Source organism: Prionailurus viverrinus, chromosome B1, assembly GCF_022837055.1.
Source record: "Prionailurus viverrinus isolate Anna chromosome B1, UM_Priviv_1.0, whole genome shotgun sequence".
Lineage (NCBI taxonomy): Eukaryota > Metazoa > Chordata > Mammalia > Carnivora > Felidae > Prionailurus > Prionailurus viverrinus.
In genome coordinates, this window is record NC_062564.1 from 201,483,920 (window position 1) to 201,506,631 (window position 22,712).

Here is a 22,712-nt window from a genome sequence, read left to right on the forward strand (position 1 = left end):
TTACCGGCTGGCATGCCAGGACTCGCCCAAAGCAAGTCGCGGAAGTCGCGGAAAAGTCCCCTGCAATTGAAAGCTTAATGCTGCGCCCAGAGGGAGAAAACGAGATTTCCGGGCACGACCGTCAGAAATATAAATTCTCGGGGCGCCTGGGTGGCGGAGTCGGTTAAGCGTCCGACTTCCGCCAGGTCACGATCTCGCGAGATCTCGAGTGATCTTGCGTGAGTTCGAGCCCCGCGTGGGGCTCTGGGCCGGAGGCTCAGAGCCTGGAGCCTGTTTCCGATTCTGTGTCTCCCTCTCTTTCTGCCCCTCCCCCATTCATGCTCTGTCTCTCTCTGTCCCAAAAATAAATAAACGTTGAAAAAAAAAATTAAAAAAAAAAAATAAATTCTCCGTGGTGAACCAAGTTCTATGCCTCCTCTCTGAGGACAGCAAACGTTAATCAGGGACCTAGAGCTCGCCAGGCAGAGGCGATGGGGGGGGGGGGGGGGTTGCTGGTGCTGCCCCGGGTATCGCCGGCGCTCTGGGTCACGTCACCCTAGCCGGCCCAACCATCCCGGTAACCCTAGGAGGTGGGCATCATCGTGCCCATTTTGTGGACGATGAGACAGAGGCTCCGGAAGGTAGAGGAGCTCATCCAGGCCTCACATAGGGGAGGTGCTGGAGTCAGGATTCAAGACCGGGTCCAAGTCCAAAACGGGAGAGGTAAGGAGAGCACCAAGGCCCCGACGGGAAGAGGCACGTCCTGTGGGAGGGAGCCCACTCGGGGCTCGGGTCAGTTGGCTCAGGAATGGAGGACCCCAGCTGGCGGACCTGAGCACAGGCTTCCAGCAGGCGGAGGCAGCCTTGGGGGTCAAAGCCCCGCGGCATCGGCAGGACAGGCGAAGGGAGTGGCCAGCCCCGTGGGCGCTTGGAGGCGAAATGAGGGCAGAGGACAGAAGGTGAGCCGGGGCCGTATCAGTGCAGGCCTCGCGCTCCAGGACAAAGACTCAGGCGTCTCTCCGCGGGCAGCGGGGCGTCCCAGGGGTGTTTAGAGGCAGGGAGGGCCTGGTCCGATTTGCCCTGAGGAGGGAGCACTCTGGGGGCTGTGGGAGGAAGAGCAGCCAGTGTGCTCAGCCCGAGGCAGAGCAGTGCAAGGGCAAGTGCAAGCTGGAAATGCCAGGCTTGGGGCGCCCGGGGGGCTCAGTGTGCTAAGCGTCCGGCTTCGGCTCAGGTCATGGTCTCGGGGTTCGTGAGCTCGAGCCCCGCGTCGGGCTCTGTGCTGACGGCTGGGAGCCTGCTTTGCATCCCCTGTCTCCCTCTCTCTCTGACCCTCCTCTCCCCTTTTCAAAAAATAACAGTAAAAAAAAAAAAAATACCAGGCTTAACTGCCCCTGTTAAAATAACAGAAGGGACTCCCCCCGCCCTTATTTACGGGAGCATTTACTTTAGAAAACTTGTAGGGGCACCCGGGTGGGTCAGTTAAGCGTCCGACTTCAGCTCAGGTCATGATCGCACAGTTCGTGAGTTCGAGCCCCACGTCGGGCTCTGTGCTGACGGCTCTGAGCCTGGAGCCTGCTTCGGATTCTGTGTCTCCCTCTCTCTCTTCCCCTCTGGCTTGGGCTCTCACAAAAAGAAACAAACATTAAGGAAAACTTGCATGTGCTTTGTTCGGCTCTTTGAAATACGTGTAAATCTTCTTGAAAGCTAAATAAGCTTTTTGGCAGCTTTCTGACCCAGGGTGGTCTTTCTGAAGACCCTGGGACCATCGCTTTGGAATGTAAACATCCAAGGATAATAGAACCCTGTCTCCCAGATCCTGTGGGAGGCGAGGGGCCTAACTGCGGCGGGTGCCTGGCTCCACACTGCAAAACCAGCCTGCCGTAAAGATGAGAAACGTTTCCTTCTCCTTTGAATAAAGCAAATTAGGGAACACAGAGGGTCACCCCCACGGCCAGGTGGATTTAGGGGGACTTGTGCGTTAAAGACGGTGCTGTCCGGTCCTCTGATTTGAGACCTGAGTAGTGTTTATCTCGAGGGCACGTGTGCAATGGACTGTGTCTGCTTGGCTCATAAAGGGGCGAGATTCCTTTCTGTCTTTGCAAATCTCTGAGCGGGATTGCCCATAACGCACGTCACTGGTCTGACGCTTATTCAATACTAAACGTGCTTTCCTTCTCACTCACCTCTGTAGAGACGTTTTCCGGGTTGGGGGCAGATTTTGTTTTTCATACATTTTGTTTTTCATACATTTTGGTTTTCATACACAACAGTGGACCCGTGTGCTGGGGCGGCCCAGAGGGCTCCCGACAGACACGGGGTGGCCAGAGGCAGCAGGGCGAGGCATTGGCCAAGAGGGAATACAGTTGGCCAGCTCGGACCTCAGGTGCCCGGGCCACGCTGCCTGGGTTCGAATCCCATCTCTGTGGCTTCTCTGACAGAATCCTGGGCAAATTACCTAACTGCTGGGCACAGTCTGGGGGGCAGAGTCTGGGGTCTTCAGAAGCCCCGAGAGCTTCGACGACCTCAGGGAGGAGCACCCCCAAGTGGGCAGGCCTCTAGCAGGTTCTGGTTAAATGTGAGAAAATAGGCCGAGACAAACAGGTCATTGTTTGGACCGGGACCGTCGGGCAGGGTTCCACCGGTCACATGAGGTGAGGGAAATGCAGGAGCCAGAGACCTTGAGGCTTTCAGCCTCCAGGATGCAAGGGTGGGGAAGAAAGGGGGCAGGAGTGGCTGACGGGAGGAAAGATCATGAGTTTGCTCAGAAGGGTGTTGAGCTCACGCTGGAGCACAGCGTTCGTGTCTCCAAGGTAACCAGGGCCCCCTGACAAGGGGCGGGGTGCACACACTCAGTGCACCTGCAGCCCCCCCCCCACCCCCCACAGCGCCTCAGACAGTGCGGGGGTGCTTCCGGATGAGCTAACCCCAGAAGCAGCACGCACCCAGCCTTTCTCATGCCTCAGCGCCCGGCTCAGCGTGTGCAGGGGAGGGAAAACACACCCGTGCGCATCTGGGCCCAGAGTGAAGTAGGGCCAGCGGTCAAGTCCTCGTGCTCCAGGAGGACCCTCGCGTCCTGGCTCGCCTGCGACTCCCCCCATTTTAAAACCGAAGTCCCACCTCCCAGGCAAACGGGGAGGGCTTGTCACCCTGCACCGCCGGTCCCCTGGCCCACAAATGCTGCCAGAACAGTGACGGGACACGGGTCTGCCCCCCGGACTTCTCTGCCCAGCTCCTCGCGGGTGGCCGCCGGCCACAGAGGAATTAGGGTGAAGGGTGGGAAAGCATGCATTGAGGCCTCATCACATGCCAGGAACTTGACCCGGTTCTCCCTTCATCCCGCCCACAGATCTGCAAGGAGGGCGGTGGGAAAGGGTGGACCCAGCCCTTCTCCTTTCTGCTTGAGACGCTGACCCAGGGATCGGCCGACCTCGGAGCTCTGCTGCCCTGGGAACCACACGGGCATGGAACTTGGGCTGTGCTATGAGGTCACACCGCCACAACAGCCCCTTCCGGGAGTGGGGGACGCGGCTGCAGTCTAGGTATGCGTCTCGTGAGCCACCAGAGCTCTGAGGCCCTCCCGAGTTCAAGGGCTGTGGTAACCGAGCCTGTCCCGGGCAGGGACCTCGGAAGCAATGCCCGGGACTGTCACGAGAAACACTGGCGCCTACTGGGGACTTCGGGCTTTTCCGCCAGGGCCGCTCCATACCTGCTTGTGTGGTCTCATTCCCTCGCACCTGAGCTGTCTCAGAGAACGGCTCCCGGTCCCCCGCGGGTTGTTTGGTCTCCTTGCAGGGCGAGTGCCAGGGAGGGAACCAGGGTCCGGAAGTCCTGCGGGTCTAACCGTCTAGTTATGCCCAACAGAGAGCAGGGGTGAGGCGTTGCATGGGGACCGTCCCCCCCGTCCCCCAGAAGGAGTTAAGACTCGGGGCGGCAAGTACTTTGCCCGTGTCGGCTGCAAGGAAAGGGGCCAGGCTGGGAGCAGACCCAGATGGGTCTGACTTCAAAGCCAACGCCATTCCCGTCCTGTCGTCTGAGTGGGAGAGCCGAGCAGACAGAAGGACGAGGACAGGAGGGCGTGAGGACCACGCCCCTGGACGCTCCAGCAGCGGGGAGAGGGTGGGCAGTGCCATGGAAACGCTTCCTAGAGAGCTGTGTGCACCACCTGGACTTCTGTCTACTCAGCAAAGCAAGGGCTCTGTGCGCTGCCTGGGCCCCGGGGAAAGCAGATGCGTGTTCATTTGCACTCCCTGCGTGGTTCCCCACTCCCATCGCTCCCTGGGATGCTCAGATGCCTGTCTTCACGCGAAGACACCAGTTCGTGCACGTTCGGTCGCCGAACGGTGGTAAGTCGTGGGGGCTGGAGCGGCGGGTGCTCAAAAGAGAATGGTCTCTCTTCAGCTGTCCTGTGCGTGTTTGCTTAGAGCCCCCTCGGTTCTTTGGTTTGGCCATCCCTCCCCATCGGGCCGGGGCGCCCCTGCTGCGCTCACGGTCACCGCCTTCTCCGTCCTCGGGCCTGCCCTTCTGAGAACCTTCCGCTCCCCCGCTGATCCCCTCCGCGGCCCGAATTTCAGTCACTTCTGTCTCCTCCAAAGGCTCTCCTTACTAGAAATCACAGGCTCGCTCTCGCAGCCCAGCAACCACAGAGCAGCCAATCTTCCCGTCCTTGGGACGGACCCGTCCCCGCTACTGCTCCTCCCTTCCTTCCCCTGCACCGCCTCCTGTTTTCCTTCATCGACTCTAATTCCGCACATCTTCCTTCCAGACGTTTTGGAGAGAACAGTCAGGTGAGCAGGGGCATCTGGAGATGCTCGCGCCCCCCACCCCCACCCCACCGAGAACCACAAGAACAGCATCACCCCAGGTCACTTCTCTCCTCGGGGGCTCTGCCTCCGGGGCCCGACTCTCAGCAGCTGCTGCCTGGCCTCCTTGGCTGCCCTGGGCGCTCCGTCTGCTCGAAGGTTCCATTCGGAGGCCCCAAGATCAGGAAGGGCTCCCTCCTCCACAACTGAGAGAGGGCGGCCCTGGTGTCAGACCGATGCGGGGGGAGGCTCGTCCCCCACGGATGCTCCACAGAACACTCCGCCTCCCGGCATCTTCCCTCGGCAGCGTCTTGCAAATTACAACCAAGATGCGAGACAGCGCGGGGCATGGTGTGGTCGGGGACGGCGTCCACCTTCTCTGTCCTCGCTCCAGGGACAGTCATGCTCTGAGACTTTCACCGGGTCCCATCCAGGAGAGTGATGGAGCCTGTGGCTTCTTTCTTGGACATCTGAGGTCCTTGGATCCACCCTCCACAGTGGGCAAGGCTCCTGCCCCTAGTCAGAGTCCTATGCGCGCGCGCTCTCTCTCTCTCTCTCTCTCTCTCTCTCTCTCTCTCTCTCTCTTTCTCTCTCTCTCTCTCCCCCTGGTGGCCACCCGCTGGATCAGCTGCACAGGGCTCTGGAAGGGTTTTGCTGACTGGGGCTTGACTTCAGGTTCAGATCACAGGGACACTTGCAAGTCACTTGGCTGACAGATTCCAGGTACACGGAGCACAGTTCATGGAGACGTATGTACAGAAGTCTGCGTCCAGGGGAGGCATGCAGTGCGGGGACAAGGGCTCTGGCCTGGCCCCCGGCCGCGCAGTGGCTCCCCAGTGACTTGGATTCTAGTAATTGCACTTAGTTTCCTGGTATTCAGGTCTCTGCCCCTTGGGCTTTGATGGTGCCAGAGTGGGGGCTTGGACGTGGCCCCGAGCTTGACAAAACCCCCAGCGTCTTCGGGGCTCCTACAGCTCGGCCCAGCCAGGACCCAGCCGTAGATCAAAAGGCCTCCTCGTCAAGTACACGTGAATTCTGTTTTCAGTCTCTGGCTTGAAGGAGCTTGTTTTGCTGTTGGATTTTGGTGTGAGTGGGGTTGGGGATGCCGCAGGGACTCAATGTATTCCATAAGCTCTTTTTCTATCCTGTAAGATTAAAAAAATAATTTGAAACGATGCAAAGATCAAGGGTTCAAATGCTTGGAGAAGCCCCTGGACTGTCTGCCCCCCGCCCCACCCCCCACTGCCCTCCTAAACTCTCCAGCTGAGCCCACTGAGGGACCTCTGCCGACAATGCAGGGGAGGAGGAAATGGGACTCGATGGCCTGTCCTCCAGCACCTCCCCCCACCTCCCTGGCTACTCCCACTCCCCATCGGACGCGACCTGGGATCATTCCTTTACTCACTGCACAAACACTGCACGAACATCGACCACGTGCCGAGCCCTAGGCCCTGGGACACAGAAGGTCCCAGGCAAAGCCCTGGCGTGCAGGGGGGCGGCTCAGGGCTTCCATGAGAACATCAGGCAGGGAAGGACCTGGCAGCGGAGCTCAGCCTGGGGGTCAAGGCAGCGGATGGGCCCTGCGGGCATCCCCAGAGCTCACAGCGCTCTCGGCCTGGGCCAGATTCAGAGGCAGATCCTAGAGGCCCTGGCAGACCCCCTACCCAGGGGGCATTCAAGAACGAAGAGAATGGGGAGAGACGTGGGCGCCCACGCAGGCACTCGGGTGAGATCTGGGCCCTGGGGACACGCAGGGCAGAGCCGGACCCCCTGCCCGGATGGCTCATGCAAGGTCCCCGCAGGGGTGAAAACCAGGCAGAGGCAGGGGAGGGGCAGGGAGCTGGGGCTCTTCACACGGGCTTCCTGGGTATTTTGTATGCGGGTCATGGACTTGCCCATCAGTCTCCTGCTCCTGAAGACCCCCGACCCCAGAAGCCCACTATGATCTGGTCCACAGGCAACAGAGAGCACCAGAAGGCAAAGCCAAAAGAGAAAGGCGCTTTGGAAAAAAACCACAACCCCCGCCCCCCTTCTAAAGATGACATACAACAGGGCAACCATGAGGTCCCATTGTCCCTTCTCCACAAAGAGCTCCCCCGACCTCCCTCCCAGGGGATGGGACTCGCCAGGGACCCCCGGGTGGCCCCCCTTCCCCAGGGAGCCAGAGAGCTGAGGAATCTTCCACGGGCCACCTTCCACGGGCCACCTTCCACGGGCCACCTTCCGCGGAGCCCTCATCGCCCAAGGAAGAATGTGATGGTCAGATATGGGAGAAATTTGCCTGTTCAGAAAACCATCGTGTTTCGTTTGTTTGTTTGTTTTTTAGCAGTGAAATTGAAAGGATACCAACCCGAGTTCTTTGCTCACTGACGTCATCAAGGCCACAGAATGAATGCTAGTGAGAAAAACAAAAAAAGGAACAAAAACTATAAAATAAGACCAAAAGAAAATGAGGTGGGGGGGGAAAGAAAAGAAAGAAAGATGTAAGACATGTGGTTTGGGATTCAGTGACACATTTCACAAGAACTAACACACCGGGGTGGGGTTCGGAAAGAGGACAGGAAGTGAGCTTCAGAAGCTGACCTCACTGGGACCCCACCCTCCAGAAGGCCTCGGCACCCCCCCCCAACTGCGCCCCCCAACGCGCAGCTGATTCAGCCAGACCGGGAGGCTTTGGGTGAGGACACGTGGCTTTCTTCACCCCAGGACACTTTCTAAACAGGGAAGGACCCTCCGATGGTCACGGTCGGTGGCTCCCACCAAACACCAGACATGGCGGGCCCACCAGGATCGGGGGTTTCCACCCGGGGTCACAGGTCACCCAGACTGACCTGCCAACATGCAGAAGCCCTCCCGCAGCACCATCCCCGCCCAGTCTCCTAAGAGATCATTGTTTAAAATCTTTTGTGCCATTCAGTGACTCTGCTTTCATTTTTTTTGTGTGTTTATTCATTTTTGAAAGACAGACAGAGACAGAGCATGAGCAGGGGAGGGGCAGAGAGAGAGGGAGACACAGAATCCGAAGCAGCTCCAGGCTCCGAGCCATCAGCACAGAGCCCGACGCGGGGCTCGACCCCACAAACCGCGAGATCATGACCTGAGCCGAAGTTGGACGCTCAACCGGCTGAGCCACCCAGGCGCCCCTCAATGAGCCTGCTTTAAAAAAGAAAACAAAAAATACAGGGCGCCTGGGTGGCTCAGTGGGTTAAGCGTCCGACTTCGGCTCGCGTCATGATCTCGCGGTTTGTGGGTTCGACCCCCACGTCGGGCTCCGTGCTGACGGCTCAGAGTCTGGAGCCTGCTTCTGATTCTGTGTCTCCCCCTCCCTCTGCCCCTTCCCCCCGATCATACTCTCTCTCTCTCTCCTTCAAAAATAAATTAATATTAAAAAAAAGAAAAAGGAAAAAATAGCATGAAAAGAGATGGCAAGGGAAAGGAAAAATTATACAGGTCACTTTGAAAGTACACTTCTCTTTCTTCACTCATGACCTGTTTTGCTCAAGAAGGAATGCTGCTCATTAGGTAGAACCTATCGGAGCATCATCGGGGGTTTTGAAAATCATTTTTTGTCCCCCCCTAAAAAAGCAAGGTAATCGCGTCCCTAAATTATTTATTGGAAAATTTAAAATCCAAACAGGCAGCCACCAAGTTTCACACAAGTTTTAGAATCACTGGAAGCTGGAGCCGGACGGGACCTATGGAGTCACCCAGCTCTCATTTCTCATTTTCTTTCTTTCTTTTTTTAATGTTTATTTATTTTTGTGAGAGCGTAAGCAGGGGAGGGGCAGAGAGGCGGGACAGAGGATCCGAAGCGGGCTTTGCGCTGATAGCGGTGAGCCCTATGCGGGGCTCGAACTCAGGGCTGTGAGATCACGACCTGAGCTGAAGTCGGAGGCTCAAATGACTGAGCCACCCAGGCGCCCCTCCCAGCTTTCATTTTCTACCTAGGGACACTGAGGCCCAGGGAGGGAGAAGGGCCTGCCAGGACCACCCAGCGGGGTGTGGCTGGGAAGGGTTCCTAGCCACTGACATGAGCCACCGAAAACGTGGCTGGAGTCACTTTCCAGGAGTGCCCGTCGCACACATGCACGTTTGGGCGTTTCTTGTCCTATTGGCCGGACCAGGAGTCCACCTGCTCTGTGTGCCAGCCTCGGGGACTCCTTTCTGGGACCAAGGGAGACAGACCAACCCGCACACATTTGCTTTGAGAACAGAGTAAAAAAGAGGCAGAAAGGGGGGGGGGGGGTCCAAACATTGCCCAGTACTCCTCCTAATCAAAAAGGCAGCCGGCATTATTCTATGTGGGCCGATCCCACCTTTTAAAACTTTAACCGGCAGAACAAACGGTGGCACGTTTTAAGTCTTTTTGCCATCAGGTCCTGCTCTGTGACCCATTTTGCCGACTCGAGTCCTAAAGCCACGCTGGGGGCGCTGAGCGGGAGAACCAGCGCTGGTGACCCACGGACTGGTGTCGGGGCCTGGGGCGCAGACCTTCACATCCCCCCTCCCAGGTAGCCTCACAACCACAGAAGATGGGGAGTGCAGATCAGAACCCCCAGGCCGGAGCAGAGGGATAGATCCCCCAGTGTGCCAAGGTGCACCTGCCTGCAAAGCCAGCCTACGCCCAGGACGTTCTTGGATCGAATCACACAAAAGATCCCCTTGGGGCCTCAACATAGCCCCAGGAGGTCTCAAGGAGGACATCCGGAAGATGGAGACACTAGGAATGCGCTTAAATCAGAATCCCATAGGGGCTCCCCGGGGCTCTGGCAGGAGAGCGGCCCCAATCCCTGTGTGCGAGCCCTCCAGCCGCGACCCTCTGCTGCCCCCCGGGGGACACCGCCGGTTGTGCGGGCCGGAGGCACTGAGTGGGAAGTGAGGACACAGGAAGGGGGGTCCGCCTGTCCTGAGGGAAAGGAGAGGAAGCTTCTAAAAGTGGCTTAGCATCTGTAGAGCTGTCCTGTCTCCTTGGGCCCGCTGTGTTTGATTCCCTCCAGGACAGAAAGGGGCCGTCATTCCATTTTTACATATCCTCCCTGAAATCTGTTCTCCGGTGACTTCTGTGACTTTGGCCACGCACCGTTGGGAGTTGGGTTGGGGGCTGGCTTCCTCTCTCCTAGGACCCGCCTCGGAGACCTGAAGCCCACAGATGCCCTTTCTCCCTCCTCTTCTCCGGGGTGACTGCACATGAGCCTTTGAGATTCAGACGGGGATCCCCTCCTCATCGTCCCCGACGACCCCCGGACGGGGCTGGAGACTTTGTGTGGCTCCCACGCGTGGACTTACCTCTGTGGCACACAGTGCGCAATTACAGGCTCTGCCCTACTTGTGTGTCACTCATCTGGCAAAAGTGTGGGGATACCCCATTCCACGGTAAGAACGCTCTCGGATGAAGTGATGACTACAAGGGGGTCCCTGAGCTCAAGGAATCTGTGGTCACCGGGTGGACATGCAGGAGGTGGTGAGGGCACAACAGAGATGCCACACACATGGTTGTGAGTGTCACTTGCTTGTCCGCCTAGACCAGCAAGGGGGGGGGGGGCTGCTGGAGGGGCTGAGGGGTGGCTGTGGCACCTCCCAGCTGTGGGATCGGGGTCCGGCATCTGAATCTATCTCAGGCCCGGTCTCCCCACCCATCAAGTGGTAGCAACCCAGAGAGACAAGTGGGGGGGCTCAGTGTCCACATGTGACAGGCCAGCCTTGCTCCCCGCTGGGAGGGCAGAGACTTCCAAGAACACACGACCTGGTTTTGGCACACGGGAATCATCCAAGGGGAAGGCGCCCGCGGGACGTAACCGAGGTCCTCACTGGTGACGTCACCAGCCTGGTCAGCCCAACCTGGCTTATCAATCCAGAGATGGTCACCTCGTCCTTCCCAGTGAACTAGTGTCAGATGGGTTTAGCGGAAGGTCTTTTGTGGGGGGGGGGGGGGGAAGGCATCCCCCCTACTCCGTCCACACACACTAAGTTGGTCCCAAACTGCACTTTTCTTCCCTAGAAAAACATTTGAAGGAGCTACTTCTTTGGTGGGTGTGCCCACGGGGGGGGGGCATGGGGCCGAGAAGGGAGGCGGGAGGAACAGCCTATCCTCTTGCATTGTAACACTGGAGCCCAGAAGGAAAAGGCCCCACGGTGACCCGTCACAGAAGGGAGCCTGGGGGGTGGGGGGAGAGGGTCCGAGTGCCCCACCTACCTTCTCCTCAAGCTCCTTCAGGTGTTTCTTCTGGACCTCCAGCTTACCCTCCAGCTCTCGGATTCTCTGAAACACATTACCTCATGCGTCAGAAAAAGTACATTTTCCAGGTTCAAGATTTATTCTTTACTTTTATCATGGCGTAGCGCACGAGCAGAGAAGCGTGCAAACACAAGGGGGAGGCTTGACTGGCTTTTCTACGGGTGCAGACCTGTATCTCTAGCACCCAAATCAAGACAGAGGGGCGCCCTGGCACTTAGGAGGGTCCCTCGGGCCTCCGACCTCCTCCACTGAAGATTGATTTTGCCTGTTCTTGAAGGCGCTCGGAATTGGAAATATACAGCGCGGACTCTTAAGATGGGATCCCTTTAAAACAAACATCACGCCTGGACCGAGATAGGAGGTGCCCTGCGCCGGCCCATAAAGACTGCGGATTCGAAGTGACATGAAACGATACACTTGGGCAAGATTAATCAGCTGGAGCCGGGCAGCTGGGGCAGAGGAAGCAGGGGCCATCCTACCACAGGCACCCCAGCCTCTCAGAAGCCCACTTAGCACCAGGTTCAAGGATGACCAACCAGCCCGGCTTGCTTAGCACATTCCTGGCTTTGCCCCTGAAAGTCTGGGGTCCCGGGAAACCCCTCCGTCCCGGGAAGCTGGACCAGGTGGTCACCCGCCTCATGCCCCTTGGGGCACTCGCTGCCCCCCTCGGTGGTTTACAAATCCATTCCTTCCAGTTTCGCACAGTGTCCCACCCAGGTGTCCCACACGTGAGACCTTTTCCGGATCGTCACATGCCCAACAGTCACCCCTCAAGTGCTGGTACCCTGACCACGGCCCAGCTGGTTGCGGCCTTGCCGGGTTGAACGGAGATGGAGAACTCAGTCCTGGAGAGAAAGTGCTCAGGCTGGAGGGCGGGTGATTCAGGTCAGTCTAAATAAGCATGTGGCCTCCACGGACCCTTAGCCAGGCCTGGGGAAGCCTTCTGAGGGCTTGCTGATCGCTGTGCCCCCACCGGTTTCCAGCTCAGTTTCTGGGGGCCGATCCTGAGAAGCTGTGTCTCCAGCAAGTTCCCGAGTGACGCAGATGCTGCTTGTCTGGGGACCCACTTTGAGAACCACCTCTACGGACACTATGCCCGGGGCCCTAAGGAGTTTGTGGTCCAATCAGGGTTCAGACAGAAGCATTGATACGAGTACCGAGATGGGGCACTGAATGAATACAAACATCACGGAGAAAACCAGGCAGGGGAGGGAAGGGGGCGGGGTGCTATCCTACGTGGGTGCCCCCGGCAGGTGCACTGGAGCCCAGAGGGCAGAACAGCGGGGGCACTGAGCCGTGGGGCTGGAGGGGCAGGGACAGGCAGAGCCCAGCCCAGGACTCACAGTGGTTCGACAGACTCCCAAGCAGAGGGAACTGGGTGTGCAGGGGGGAGGGGGGAGGGGGACAGAGGCGGAGCCTGATGGGTCTGGAATGTCCCCTTGAGGAGCTCAGAGACTTGGGGGCGTCATGGGGAGCCTGTGATGGGTTTCCAGCAGGGAAGGGATGAGAATTTGGTCTGGGAAAGATCACGCGCATAGCAGAAAAGACACAGAAGATGGTTTGTCCTCAGAGATGAGGCCTTGGGCAAGTGATTCAACCTCTCTGGGCCTTGGTTTCCCTATCTGTAGATGGGGGGGTCACAGTTTGCCCGCGTCTGAGGATCTAACAAGTGAATCTGAGCAAAGGGCTCAGAGCAGGGTTGGCACAGAGTAGGTACCCTGTCAAGGATCAGGAAACCCGGGCATTTCTAATTCTCTTCCACCTGAGGGAAGCCGTGTGGACCTCAGCGTGGCCGTGACCGTCCCCCAAGGATCTCCTCGCACGGTGAGGAGGCAGAGAGCACCCGAGAATGAACACAGAGCTCAGCTGGAGTCTGGCCTGGGTCCTGCGCCCCAAGCTTTCCAGCTGGTGGATGTTAGGGAGTCACGTGATCTGTTGAATCGGAACCCTCTTCTCTAACATCTGCACAGTGACCCCAGCCCCCGAGGGTGAAACAGGGACCCTGGGGTGGGGCTGGGGGAAGGGCCCCGTACACTACCGCGCCTCGTGGAGGGAGGGTGGTGCTTTACAGCTTTCGAAGCACTGGAGAAAATCCCCCAGGAACAACTTCTGGGCTTTGAGGAAGAGGTGCCTGGCCTCACAGCGCCGATATGCCAACGGGGGAGACCGTCAGGTAGTGAGAAGCGACAGGAAGGGAATAAATCGGGGGGGCAGCTAGTCACACAGGGCTGTGGGGCCGGCGGCTCTCGGGGGTACGTCTGAATGGAAGCCGTATGACAGAAGAAGCCTGTCCCTCGCAGGGCACAGCAGGTGCCAGCCCGGGTCACAGTGGGGAGGGGACACAGTCAAGAGGGCCAGGCCACACGCAGCCTTGGATTCTAGTCCAAGGATAAAGGGACAACTGGGGGACTTCAAGTAGGGGACAGCCCCTTCCCACTCCTCAGGTGTCAGGGTCCCCAGCAGAGCTGGCCCAGGTCCTCGGCCCCCCACTCTCAAGCTCCCTGTTATCATTGCCAGGCATGACTCTACAAGGCCAAGGTTTGTCTTCTCCCTCCTCCCTTCATAGCAAAGGCCGTCTGGGTGGGGAAGGTCAGGTGTGGCAGATATTAACTAATATGTGTCGAGCTCTTAGTTTGTGGCACACACTTTTCCCAGCACTGCATGTAAATTCTCCACTGGCCCCAGCTCAACGTGCTGCTCTCACTGTTCCCATTCTATAGGGGAGGACGACACTCAGGCTCGGGTTACACTGTAAGTGGGGGCTGGATTTGAATCCAAACCTGTCTGACCCAAGGGCCTGTCCTCCTAACCCCATAGCTTTCCGCATATAACCAACGCGCTGAATTTTACGTTCCTACAAGGGAAAAAAAAAAAAAAAAAAATCACGGTGATGCATGTTTGAAATGCGCGGGCCCTCAACCCTCTTTTCTCTTTGGGGGAAAAAAATGCAGATTTTTCAGTATTATTATTTTTTTTAATGTCAAATGTCTGAAGACCCTATCAAATTAGAACAGACCATTGCAAAAAGCAAGCCAGAAACTCAAGGGGTTAGTCCGACGTGGAGAGCAGAGCATTGGACGCGAACTCAGAGGTGGCCACAAGTGGAAGGACCACACTGTTCTTGGGGGCTGGCCTTTATCCAGCTGTTTCGGCCACTGGGCCTCTGTTTCCCCATGTACCAAACTGGGTTGAAGACTTACAAATTGGGGCATTCTCTACAAACTGCTGTTTGGGCGATGTTCATTACAACTACCGGGTCAGATTTTTTTAAATCCTACATACGGCAGGTGCTACTTTTGAAAACTCTGGCTTATAGACCTCAAGCATGGTGGCCCTGTACGTGCTGCCACGGGCCCCAGGGCCTTTGTACGTGCTGCTCTCTGCACAGAGCCTTTCGTGTCGTCTTAACCCTGTCTGATATCGTTGGCACTTATGTGTGCTGTGAGTGTCCCTCACTGGATTACAGGAACATGCTCTCCATGAAAGCAGCGACATTGCTCACTGCCCCAGCCCCAGTAGCCGGACCCGTGCCTGGCACATGATAGGTGCTCGGCAGGTAAATAACCGTTGAAGGGAAGCAGGAAGCTGCAAAACCTCGCTTTTACCGATGCCCTATTGTCCCTGGGCTTGCTGTAAGAACACCCTCCCCTCTGCTCAGGCATCAACCCCCCCACGACCCAACTCCAGGAAATTCTGTTGCAGGGAACAGACGTGCTCTGAAGTCTGAGCGCCTTTTTCGAAGGCACCGAGATGCCGGCCGGGGCTCCCATGCCTGGTGCGGTTACACGTGTGGTGCTCGGCAGGGAGGGGGAGGCGTCTGGGATACGCTTGCACCACACAGGGAGAGTTTGGCCAAGCATTTCCACCTGCGGGGTGACAAGCACGGCACCCTCAAGGCAAAGCCTGGCGGTGGCACCGCTCCAAGCTGCCCGGAGGACAGATGGAGAAGCTGAAGCCGGAGCGTCAGGACTTGCCATCGATTCAGGAGCCGAGCCCAGGGCAGCGAGGAGTTGGGCCCTGCCCTCTGGATTCCATGGCACATTGCGACGGAGGAGGGGGCTCACCTGGGCTGGGCTGACTCGGCAACAGGGTGAGGAAAGGAGGACAAGAAGGAAGGAGAACGCATGTCCTTCCAGAACCAACGAAGGGAGGAGACCCTGCTGTGAACAGAACGGTGCCCCCCAAATTCTAGGTTGAAGCCCAGCTCCCAGCATGACTGTATCTGGAGATGCGACCTTCAGGCGATGGTAAGGTTAAGAAGGTAAATGGAGGTCATAGGGTGCGTCCCTGATCTGGTAGGACTGGGGACTTCTAAGAAGAGAACGATCTCCCTCCGACCTGCTCTCCCTCTCTTCCTCATCCTCCTTTATCCCCCTTTCCCTGCCTCGGGCACCCCTGGCCATTTGGGGGCACAGAAGGAGGCTGTCTGTAAGCCAGGAAGAGTCCTCACCAGCAACCGAATCAGCCAGCCTCCGGCTCCTGGACTGCCGGCCTCCAGAGCCGTGAGACACAGATGCACGTTCGAGTCCTGCCCGCGGCGTTTTGTTACGGTGCCCGGGCGGACAGAGGCGGGACCTTGCTCCCCTCTGCTCACAGCCCTGGATCTCTGTTGACGACTAGCCCAAACTGAGCGAGTTGAAGCTGCACGGAAATCACCTGGGAATCTTGTCAAAGGCAGCATCCGATTCAGCAGGTCTGGGGTGGACCCGGGGGTCTGCATTTCTAGCAGCTCCCAGGTGACGCCGCCGCCGCTGGTCCACGGACCACACTTTGAGTAGCAGGGATGGACGGAGACAGGGGCTGTTCTACAAAGGGGAGGGTCTTCCTTTTACTGAACACCCACCATGCTCCAGGCACTAGCTAATCGATCCGTATGTCTTGCCTCCTCCAAGCCTCAGAGGGGCGTGCCATTCAGTGACTTTGTCAATGTCGCCCGCCACACGCAGATCCGCGTGTTTTCATAGAAGCCTACCCTGTACCTTCGGCAGAATTTTCAACTCATTTGGAAAGGATCCGGAGACAGTGGAGCACAATTTGCAGTGCTGGGTCAAGCCACTAACTTTCTCCACGCTTAGGTACATGACAAAAGTAAAAGAAACTGATGTGCCCCATGTGATCCTAGCTGACACTCCAAAACCCTCCTGTTAAAAGTGATTTTTCTCTCCTAGAGGGTCCCAGTCCTCAATCTCCCTACGCGGGCAGCTTGGATTTCTTCCTTTTTTTTTTTTTCTTTTTCTTTTTTAAAACACCCAGCTCCCTTCCTTTCTTGGCACGCGGGACACCGTGCATTCCCCAGGAGTCACGGCCCAACGCAGCAATGCCCCGTGTCTTCAGGATGTGCTCACTGGCCCCTCGCACATTCCAGACTTAGACCGTCAGAAGCACTTCCGTGAGATTCGGGCCCTCGAGTCGGGTAATGACTTTTCGGTTCAAACACACGCGTGCCGCTCTGCTTTGAGCTGGGTTCTCTGAACAACGCCTCTATTCACCGCACGGTCAGCAGGCCCCACCAATGAGGCCCAGTGATGGACATAAGATACAGCCAGCATCGGGCTCCTGCTCACCCTCTACACTGTCAGTAAAAATAGCCACCTACCCTTACTGGGAGCACTTCACCCGTGAGAGTCCATTTAAATCTTACAACATCCCAATGAGCAGGCGTTATTACCATCCTCAGGAGGAGACTGAGGCTCAGATAGGTCAAGTCGCTTGGCCAAGGCCACACAGCTAGTAGGAGAATACGGTTCAGAGCCGTACCGTCCGCTCGCAGCGTTTGTGTTTTTAAGCACTCTGTCACCCCAGGCTGACGGCGCCATGCTGCGCTGCCGTCTGAAAAGCTATTTATTCCCCCTTGAGGGCCACCGGGCATCTTCCTATTTATCTTCAGACCCGGCTCAGTAGGGCCCTGCGCTGGGCGCCTCGCCAGCCTTGCGGAAGGAGACCCTCCCCTGCACGTCTTCAGCAGGTGCATTCTGGCGCAACAGCCTCAGCCACAAGAGTTGGTCAGGATCTGTGCTGTGTTTGGGGTCCCCACCGGGCTGGGGGTGCCCCGGGCCACTTGTCACTATTGATGTGACAGTAACAGAGGCGGTTCAGTGACAGTGTTCTCAGAGGCAAACGCCCACGCCGATATCCCTGCGCCAGGATCTCCTTGATGGTAACTGACCGTAAGCCCCTCCTCTCCCTCCCTCTCTTGCCTCCCTTTCCCTCCCCGCTCCGCCCTGCAGGGCCCCCGCCCTGCAAGGCTGACAATCACTCTGGTCACTGTCACCTGCAAATTCTTGGTCTCCATCCTCAGTGGCCTCTCCTGAACCAGCTACTGCCCCACCTACTTGGGGCCACGGGGATTCCAAGTCCTCCCTTCCGCCTCCACCCCGCCCGCGGTCCTCATGTGAGCAAAGGTGGCCTGACTCTCTTCTCCCCTCAGCACCGTCACCCCCCGACCCTGCGTGAGGGCACAAAGCTTCACCACTGTTTCCTCCTCCCCCCCACCCCCGAGGCCCTGCTCAGAAGCATGAGCCTCCCCCTCGCCCGCTGGTCTGTATCCTGGCCTCACCCGTCCCTTCTGCACATCGGACCTTCTCAGTCAGTGGATGGATGCCTTTCCCTTCTCCTCCCTCCTTCTCCAGCCTCTCCATCCCCTTTCCCCTTGCTGTTCCAACCTGATCAGGAACCTCCCTAGTCGTGAAGCCTCCCTCTCCGTCTACACAGGCTGTGTGTGCGAACGCGTGTGCACTCTGGAGGCACGCTGCTTCCGGGCAGATGAGCAGAGGCTGCCGGCACAGAGCAGGCAGCGTGGGGACGGGGGCCACAGCCAGGCGGGGGTCCCAGGGGCTGCCTGTGTGCCCTTTCAGCCAAACCAAGTCTTGAATGAAGAGGCCTCCCAGCCTGTTGGCCCCCTTCCCTCACCACCTCCTCTCTCTCTCTCCTGCACCACATGCAGTCTGACTGTGTCCCCTTGTGCCTTCCCCAAATCCCCTGGGGCCTGTGCTGTCTTCAGACACGACTCTCTCCTGCCCCTTCCTGACACAGCTGCTTGCTCTGCCTGCCGTGACGTCGCCTCCTCCCCCTGGTCACCCAGGTCCTTTCTCACTGGTGGGACCCCCCCGCCCCGCCACCGCTAGCTGTGTGACCTTCAGGCACTCGACTTAACCTTCTTGAGCTCTAGTGTTCGCATCGAGAATGGACATCGTCGTCCCCACCCTGCAGAGGGGGAGGGCGGCAGTCAAGGGTCTGAAACCACGAGCACTCAAGTGTGAGCATGTTGCTGCCACCTCTTTGTCCCCATGGTCACCCTGGAGGTCTTGCAGCCAAGCCCACGTCACTCACACAGGACCCCAAACCTCGGAATACACTTAGGTTTTCGGAGTTAACAACTAATAGGGCCTCCAGGTCCAGGGTTCGGATCGGCCATCGTCACGACATACAGCAAAAGAGCAAACGCTCTTGGCAGTGCTGCTGGGCAATGCCTCTTGGCTTTAAGGACCTGATTTTTAGGGGCGCCGGGGTGGCTCAGCCGGTTGAGTGTCCGACTTCAGCTCAGGTCACGATCTCACAGCTCGTGAGTTCGAGCCCCGCATCGGGCTCTGGGCTGACAGCTCGGAGCCTGGAGCCTGCTTCAGATTCTGTGCCTCCCTCTCTCTCTGCCCATAACCCACTCACATCCTGTCTGTCTCTCTCTCAAAAATAACTAAACACTTAAAAAAAAAAAAAAAGAACCTGACTTTCAAATAGAACACAGATGCAGGAGGTGGGGGGACCCAGGGGACCCCCGGCCTCGGTTTGCATCACCGCTCAGCCAGGGGGCGGGCTCTACCCTTGAAATCAACGCGCATCAGAAAAACGGTTTGCGGACCTCGCTCCGCTTTGCCAGGAATGCACCTGCCATGTTGGGAGAACACGCCTTACTGCACGAAAGCTCGCTTCGCTGCCAGCTGTCCATCCAACACGCCTGGAGCACCCAGGGGCCCGTCGGAGGGGCCAGAGGCTGGGAAGCGGGCAAGGGGCACCCGGTGCCAGCCACCTGCCCCTCACCTGCTGGGCCTGCTGCAGTAGTTCCATGCGCTCCCGCAGAACCTGGCTGTCGAACTCGCGGCTCTGCCTCAGGATCTGCCTGCGCACTTTCTCCACGGCGGCCTGCAGATCCTCCCGCTGGCCCTCGCTCAGCGCCTCGCTGGCCCTCCGCCCCGGGTCCTGCTGCAGCGCGTTGTACAGCGTGGCCTCCAGCTCCTGGATTTTCTGAGTGGCCCAAATCACACAGACAGCGCAAGGTCACAAACGGGTCAACAGTAACAGCCGGGACACTGCAGCTGAGGGAGGCAGAGCTGAGGAGCTCAGGCAGGGAGGGGAGGCGTGCGGGGTCGGGGCACGGGGGTGGTGGGGGGTGCCTCGCCGAGCAGCCAGCAGACACGGGTGGCGGGGAGCGAGGGAGCCCCTTTCAGGCCCCGGGCGCAGCAGCTTTTGGAGAACATGTCTCGCTCCATTCAATCGAGATGCCCTACTCTGTGCGGGAGGGGACCAGGGCAGTAAGAAGAAATAATCGTAACCGCCCCGCAGAACGTGTGATTCAAGAGACTTTTCCTTGTATCCTCGGCCCCCGATGCATTCTCCCCGCTCCTCGGGAACAAATCTCCCCTTTGATCATGGGCGTCAGCGGGGTAGATATGGGTCAAATTGCACCCGCGTGGTTTTCAGCCAGCTAGTGAGGAATGCAATGTCCACCCACAGCAAAGAGTAACCATGTCCTAACCGTGCCCTCCCTGCAAGACACCGCGTGTTAGCGAAGCGGATGAGAGGTTAGTGGCCGGTCGAAGGCACCTCGTGAAAGGCAAGAGTTTTAATCGTTAGAGGAAGCTATTTCTTCCCAACTTCACCGTAAGACACTTAAAATATAGTTACCTCATGGGAATATCTAGGGACAAAAGAGAGAATTATCTCCTTCTCTGCCTCCCTAAATCCGCCCCCCACAGCGTCCTCGGATGCCAACCCCGTCGTGGGTCAGGCTGCTGGGTCTGCATCCGCACCAGTAACTTCCGCACCTACCTAGGCCTCGGGGATTCCAGCTCAGGGACCTTAGGGGCTAAGGAACGGTTCCTTGTCTTCCCGAGACCAGACGGACCGGTCTTTAGTTTGGGTGGAAAGTGCCAAACAGAGGCGAGAGGTGGCTTGAGGCCGCCCCTCTAGCCTGCGTGGCTGTGCAGACCCCCCGGGGGGATTCCAGACCCATCAGGCCAGGCCCAGTTTTAACCAACAGACATAATCACCTTCCCCTCTCCCGACCCCAGAAGGTGGGAGTCTGTCCTCCGGCCTAGCCCAGGGGTCCCCATGCAGGCTGCAACATGGAGCCTGCCTGTCCCTTTGCCCTGCTGGCTCACCCCCTCCCCGTTCAAGAGTTGTCATCAGCTTCCAGCCAGGACCCCACGCCCCCCGATTCCAGAAGCTCCCTTGTGGACCTGCCCCATTTCAGAGCAATGTCAAAGGCACGCAGGCCAGCAACGTGGCGCCTGCCGTCCTCACTCCTGCCCGGGCACACGGCACTGTCACCCTCTGGGAGCGTGGCATTCCCCTGACTGTTCAAGTCACTCCAACACGGCATCAGAACGCAACCTCGTCACGTGCCTGAAATCCCACCCGAGGCTCTGGAACGGTCTGGGACTGCACGTAGTTCCTACAGCGTGGCGGGGTCAGCACACCCAGGGGCCTCCTCTGCAGAAGCAGGACTCTGAGGGTCCCCCAGGGCCCTCCTGCCGATGGTGCTTAGACAGCCAAATGTGGACACCAAGCTTTTCCAAAATGTGTTGAAAATCGCCAGTCCTGCACGATGTCCCTTGAAAAGATGGCCCACGAGCCGTCTGACAATTGACAATTTGTTTGCTTATGATCCTCTCAGAGCCCCGGCCTACCCGTCAACGTATTCAAGGACTGAAGAAGCCCTTCGGGGTTTTCCGAACTTACTCGGTTGCCTTGAGAGCCTGTGAAGCCCTCCCAACTCCCCGCTCCTCGGGAACAAGGGAACGCAAGTCACATTGCGCGGAGCTTTCCGGAAGTGCTCGGGGAGGCAGTGCCACGTGACAGACGGTGCGTGACGCCAGGAAAGGCGTTCACCGAAAGACCAAGGGTGGGCAGAGTCGAGGCAAAACCAGCAAGGGAAGGGAAGGAGGCAACCCTCCATGGGGCTCACGCTCAGCAGGGCCCTCCACACCGTTATAGAGTCGTGTGCCCGCAAGTAAGCCCTGGACGGCAAACGTCAGACCCAGCAAGGCTCAATCCACCGGCCTACTCCCTCTGGGCTCCACGCCGTCCACACTCCCAGGCAGACCAAGGGCCTCAAGGAGGCAGGCCAGCCCTCACCCCCAGCATCTCCTGCCTGCACCAGCCCGGGCCACCTGCTCTCCGTCTTCCGGACACGCTCATGGAAACGAGGGTTGGAAAGTCATTTTTCATGTGTTGACTCTGCAGGTCACAGGCACTAACCCATTTTGGAAAATACTTTCAACCACAAATGACCCGGGCAAAGACTGACTCGCAGCTTTGGGAACAATACCGCTTCTTCCTGCAAGATGTGACCCTGAGCTCTCTCGCTCTCTGTGCCGTGGGGACACCCTGGCGGTGCCCCTCCTGTCTCCCGGTCTCACTCGGTGCCAGGAGTGTCCTCAGAGCCCTATGACATATGATCCTGGGCATGATCCCATTTGAAGCTACTCACCGGGAAGCCCGGAACAGATTGTGTGACCCACACGCAATATTGCGCAGGACCTCACGGCAGGTCCCTTTGGCTCTAACGATCACCTGCCTCTGCTCAGTGCTCTGCCTCTGTGTTCCTTGGTGACTGACCCTCGTTCCTGTTTCTGGGAAAACTTGCTTGGCGGGAGGGTGATGCATAAATAAGTATTTAAGTACAACCAAACACAGAAGAGAGACGCTTTCTTCTCACGCGTCTCAAACGACTACTGGCATTGGATACGCATGTCTAAAGAAACCATCAGGCTAACTTTTTGAAAATCATGCTTGATTGGGAGAAAAAGACCAATTTCTCGGTATGGTCCTTCCGGTCAGGACAGACACAGGGCATTTTGATGGCGTCCACGTGGCCCTTGTAAGGCCCCTAAACGCAGTGCCAGCCCCGAAGGGAAAAACAGCCCCTGAGGGTGAGTTCAACGAGCCAAAGCATCCAACCCGCGTCTGGTCCTACCAGGTAAGCCTGGTCCAGGGCCTCCTTCCTGTAGTCCAGCTCTTCCTCCAGGTAGCCCTTCTGCCTGCTGAACAGGTCCTGAAAAGGGGAGCCCCCCCCAAGATCAAGATCAGCGTGAGAACTCATCACAGGGAGCATCTTCAGAGCTCACCTGATCACCTCTGCTAGAGAGCGGCAGTCCCACCAAGCCGGGGACCCACCAGGTGCTCAGGTGAGGAGGGAGGCGATGGTCTGCCCCAGGACCCGTGATCCCACCCCCTCCCAGCTTCCCTTCCACGACCGATCGCAAGGACGCGACGCCCCTCCCACCCGGTGGCCAAGCAGGAATCCTTCTCAGTTCCTCTTGTCACGTCCCGGTGGCCCCTGAAGACCGTCTCGACTGTTCCCAGATGAGGCTCTTCCCCCCCACACCAATAGCATCACCTCCCCACCTCCTGACCGGTCTCCTTGCTGTGTGTGCCCTCTCCCCCACCCCCCGCACCAACTGGCTCACTCTTTTAGTCCCTGC

At 58.1% G+C, this 22,712-nt stretch overlaps 2 protein-coding genes across 9 annotated transcripts in view; both read right to left on the reverse strand.

Moving 5' to 3' along the window:
• CB1H4orf50 (chromosome B1 C4orf50 homolog) overlaps positions 1 to 3,816 on the reverse strand; it is a 52,218-nt gene extending 48,402 nt beyond the window's left edge. Inside the window, exon 1 of the mRNA XM_047857623.1 lies at positions 3,686 to 3,816. The gene's annotated coding sequence lies outside the window, so the exon portion shown is untranslated. The remainder of the gene's footprint in view (positions 1 to 3,685) is intronic.
• Positions 3,817 to 5,665: 1,849 nt separating this feature from the next.
• JAKMIP1 (janus kinase and microtubule interacting protein 1) overlaps positions 5,666 to 22,712 on the reverse strand; it is a 134,282-nt gene continuing 117,235 nt past the window's right edge. For 5 of the 8 annotated variants that reach the window (XM_047856551.1, XM_047856550.1, XM_047856552.1 and 2 more), the window contains 5 exons: positions 22,205 to 22,282; positions 19,048 to 19,251; positions 10,972 to 11,037; positions 7,129 to 7,173; positions 5,666 to 5,923 (listed from right to left, as the gene is read on the reverse strand). In XM_047856551.1, coding sequence (XP_047712507.1) covers positions 5,894 to 5,923; positions 7,129 to 7,173; positions 10,972 to 11,037; positions 19,048 to 19,251; positions 22,205 to 22,282 — 423 coding nt within the window. In that variant the 3' untranslated portion in view covers positions 5,666 to 5,893. The remainder of the gene's footprint in view (positions 5,924 to 7,128; positions 7,174 to 10,971; positions 11,038 to 19,047; positions 19,252 to 22,204; positions 22,283 to 22,712) is intronic. The other 3 variants (XM_047856555.1, XM_047856556.1, XM_047856558.1) reach the window with 3 other exon arrangements.